This window comes from Cryptotermes secundus, unplaced genomic scaffold (assembly GCF_002891405.2).
Source record: "Cryptotermes secundus unplaced genomic scaffold, Csec_1.0 scaffold404, whole genome shotgun sequence".
NCBI classification, from domain to species: Eukaryota; Metazoa; Arthropoda; class Insecta; order Blattodea; family Kalotermitidae; genus Cryptotermes; species Cryptotermes secundus.
Window position 1 is genome coordinate 104,518 of NW_019720569.1, and position 4,689 is coordinate 109,206.

General features: G+C 41.3%; 1 protein-coding gene across 1 annotated transcript in view; it reads right to left on the reverse strand.

Annotated features, from left to right (window-relative positions):
• The window catches only part of LOC111869146, a gene marked incomplete at its 5' end in the record, with an annotated part of 85,724 nt that extends 81,508 nt beyond the window's left edge, over positions 1-4,216 (reverse strand). Inside the window, 1 exon segment of the mRNA XM_023860391.2 lies at positions 4,133-4,216. Within this exon segment, the coding sequence (XP_023716159.1) occupies positions 4,133-4,189 (57 nt within the window).
• Between the last annotated feature and the right edge of the window lie 473 nt (positions 4,217-4,689).

Below are 4,689 nucleotides of genomic sequence, written 5' to 3' on the forward strand. Positions count from 1 at the left end.
TTCAAGGAAACAGCGGCTCCGGTCTAGAAACCAGAAATTAATGGCCATGGGGATTCGTTGCGCTGACCACGCGACACCCTCTATCCACTAAAGTTCGCACTAACTTCGACAAAAAGCGGCGGTCGCTCGGTCGTATAGTTCGCTTGCGGACTAAAACCACTGAGATCGTTTATGTTTGATTATTACATACGCAGGTTATCCTTCAAAACTTGATAAGCTCTGTTTACTCAGCCGGTCAAGGAATTCACCGCCTTTATGGAACTCAAAGTTCATTATCATGTTCACAAAGGCGCTGTAAGAAACTCTAACCTAGCTACTTATTCACGCATTTACGCCCAGCTCTTGTAAGTACTCTCTCTGCTTGGGGGTGTTCAGTGAAAATGTTATATGTATTTCATGTTTCCCATGTGTTCTTCAGATCCCATTCATCTCATTATCCGTGATTTATTTATCCCGAAAATATTAGATAATTGCAAATTACGAAGTTCCTCATACAATTTTCTTAATCCTCCAATTACTTCCTTCTCGGGTTCTAGTATTCCCCTCCGCTTTATGATCTCAAGCACTTCCTAATTACGTTTTTCCCTTAGAGTAAGCGATTAAGATTCACAGTCATATAATTACTGAAATAAAACAATTTTATGCTTTAGGTTTCATAGAAACACAGGCAGACGAAAGATTCTAAAGTTGGATGATACTAAGCATTCCCCACATTTAATGTAGACCTACAAGCCTACCGCTTAAATGCAAGTAACTGAAGACAAAAAGATGCCCAGTAGCTATACAAAATAATTCGTAAGACGTTCTGCTGCATGCAGTAATGTAATTTAAACGACTTATAAACAAAACGGGACTTTACAATTCTTACGGACATGACAATTGGTTACAGCTTGAAAAGGAGAACCTACAGCCGTTAGTTTATCCGTGTTACGAGCCGAGTAAGCGGCCGACAGACTGTAGTTACGTGTCCCAACAAAACTGAAGCGAACATTTATAATAAAATGAAAGTAAAGTAAAGTAAAGTAAAGTAAAGTAAAGGTATCCCTGTAACAGGCCGTGGAGGCCCATAGGGGTGTGAGATGTTGAGGCTTCCACATTTTCTAGACAATCGACTCACGGATGGCGGTAAGATTGTCAGCCTTACGCACCGGCAGCGCTTTACTCCCCAGGAAAATTATTTAATTAATTCCTGGTACTCATTTCTGTTACAGGCTGAGTGAACCCCAGGGCCATAGTGCGGCTGGAAGGATTAGGTCAATTGAAGAAATAACAGTAAAAAGCAATTCGGCTAACAAGTTAACGGGTTGAGTTTGTCGAAAAATACCGACAGACATACGAGAAAATCATATTGGAATTTGTGCATTTTGTTACCTGCAAATTTATATACTCGTAAGTTACATACACATTATCATTACTGCTACATGAAACTATTATAATTTATTTACATTGTTTCAATTCATTTTAATTGTCATTGTGAGAAGAACCGAGGACCAAATCCTACTGGAATCAGAAAACCTGGATTTATTTTTATTTTAAAAGTGTTATTTATACATAATATAGTGTTACTATTATTATTGATATTACTATTATTGAATTATTAGCAACTCAGATTTATGTTAATTAAACTGTCCTATAGTTACACATCTGCTTTAGAGAGACTAAGATTGCACCCTCTAAGTCTGCGTAGACATCTTCTTGATGCACTCTTCTTCATTCAGGTTTATCGTGGCCCTAAATCCTGCTCCTCCCTTCTGGATAATGCTAGTCTTCGTGTTCCTACTTTCCTACCAGAAATTAATTAAATAATTTTCCTGAGAAGCAAAGCTCGGCCGGCGCGTAAGGCTGACAAACTTACCGCCATCTTTGAGCCGATTGTTTAGGCAATGTGGGACCCTCAACGTCTCACAACCCTATGGGCCTTCATGGCCTGTTACAGGGATAGCTTTACTTACTTTTATTATTACGTCGCTTCTTTGTTTGCTTACTTCTTGGCATTAATGTGTTTTTCCTCCAGTGCTTACCTTTAATTAGTCTTTGATTTTAAGTAGTGTTTGTCCATAGTGTAATTACTTGTATCTACACTGTGCTGTGTCTGTAATTGGCCTTGTAGCTTTCAACTCGGCACATAAATAACAAAGAATTGAACTGAACTGAATTGGGGGCACGCGCAAGCGTAATTGGTTGAGGGGCCAAGCTGCAACCCGGAAGGCCGCGGGTTCAAGTCCCGATGAGGTCTTTGGATTTTTTTCAATTGACCTAATCTTTTCAGCCGCACTATGGCCCTTTTCGTGGCCTCCTACGACTCGCACGATGCCCACGAACGTCCTTTGTCGCCCCCTATAAGACTTCGGTACGGACCACACATAGGAAGCACCTTCTATTATTGTAGACATGTTTGTAGACATGTTGCCTAGCACTAGGCATAGCGCGGACCACACTGAAAACACTTTTTCTGTTGTCACAATTGTTGCGTAACCTAGCAACTAAATGTAGCATGACCCACAGACATCACAGCTCCTATTGTAGCGTGGTTGCTGGAAACTGTATATTAAGTCGTCGCTTGGCAATAACCATATTCGCTTCTGCTATTATTCCGGTTTTAGACAGTGTTCACCGAGCCGTTGATAAGGAACGGCCCATATATCACAACATAATTTTAAAATTTACGAGAGTTTATAGTCTAATTTCATACGAAAGGTATTTCTGTCTTCAGTATTTCATTAAGCATTACGACCATCATGTTGTTTTACATTTTACAAAAAATTGCCTTAACAAAGGTGCATATTTTTCGAAAATCACTAATGAATGGCCCTAGAGTCTCTCTCACAACGCAAGTACGTATTTCCTGCAGGCAAATAGAAAGTAAAAAAGTTTGGGTGGTACCCAAAAACATAAATTTCATATCAGATTTCGTGAAAATCGGTGAACTGGTTCAAAATTGAAATGGGGAAGTATAAAGACATAAAATTACACACAGGCAACATGGTGGTCTCCTAAATTCTTCCCCCCCCCCTTAAGGATGGTGGGTAGGTCAATAGAAATCAAACACAAAGGATATTCGTGCAACGAAGGTTCATATACATCTCCTATCACTTATTCACTCACTCGTGGAGCTGAGTCCTTCTTGAGAAGGAGCATGTTTTGCAGCTATTCAAGAAATCCCCAACATTTTACGAACCCGAAGATTCATTACCATGTTCACATGAGCCCTCCACTGGTCCCTATCCTGAGCCAGGTCAATCCAGTCCATACCACTCCAAGATCTATTTTAATACTGTCCACCCAATATGTCTTGGTCTTCCTAGTGGTCTCTTTCCTTCTAAATTTCTCACCAATATCCTATATACATTTCTCTTAGCCGCCATTCGTGCTACATACCCTGCCCATCTCATCCTCCTTGACTTGATCATTCTAATTATATTTGGCGAAGAGTACAAGCTATGAAGGACCTCATTATGTAGCTTTATCTATACTCTCGTCACTTCATCTCTCTTCGATCCAAATATTCCCCTCAGCACCCTTTTCTCAAACACCCTCAGTCTATGGTCCTCCCTTAAGTTATGAAGCTCCTCATTATATAGTATTCTCCAACCTCCCGTCACTTCATCTCTCTTTGATCCAAATATTCTCCTCAGCACCCTTTCCTCCCTTAATGTCACAGACCAAGTTTCGCACCCATACAGAACCACTGGCAAAATTATAGTTTATATATTCTAATTCTTATGTTTTTATACAGCAGATGAGAAGATATCTCCCCTAGCAAATACTACGCGAATTAAGTAAAGTAAAAGTAAAGTTGTCCTTGTGCTTTAACTAATTAAGCACAACGCAATGAATGTGTATGGGGGAGTGCATGTATAGATCCACATTTCCTTGGCCTCGGCACTGGCTGTAGTAGAGTGGTCAGCTTCACGCCCCGGTCGCTTTACCCCCGTAACCATTGGAGAGGAGGTTGGGTGGACAGCACAGCCGGTCTGGACGATGTGGAGAAGGGAATATTCTTGACCCTACCGGGACTCGAACCTCTCAGCCGTCCAGCCCGCAGCCAGTCACTATACCGAATGAGCTATCCCGGATCCCCAAATACTATGTATAATTAATACTAATAGGGAAAGTTCGAATGGTAACTTACCTCAAGAATATTGTTGTTGGGTGGGGCCTGGTTTACGTTTACATTTTTGGTCTGCATTCTGGCATCAGCGCTGAGACATTTGCCCTGTAATGTAGAGTAAATACGTTAATTGCGTTAATTTAACGTAATATCTTTCAGTCTGTAGATGAGGACACCCGAGCTTCCAATCGGTGACGTAAGAGTTCAAATTCCTCCAAGTAAAGAATGGGAAGCCGGTCACGTTAGCCGAGCGGCCTAAGGCATGTACTGTCTTCGTTCACTTGCAAACCGGGATCGTGGGTTTGAATCCCACTCAGGGCATGGATGTTTACTTTGTGTGTGTGTGTGTGCGTTTTTCTGTGTTTGTGTACAGGTAGAGGCCTTGCGACGAGCTGATCACCCGTCCAAGGAGTCCTACCGAATGTGTAAGATCTAGAAAGACCAAAGTGAACGAAGAAATTCATGGAGGTAGGCCTAGGCCCACTGGGGCTATAGTGCTAAGGGGAAAAAAAATGGGTAAGTAATGCATGCAGGAAATTATTTGCATGGTACGGGGTCTTTATTCAAACTTTCATAGT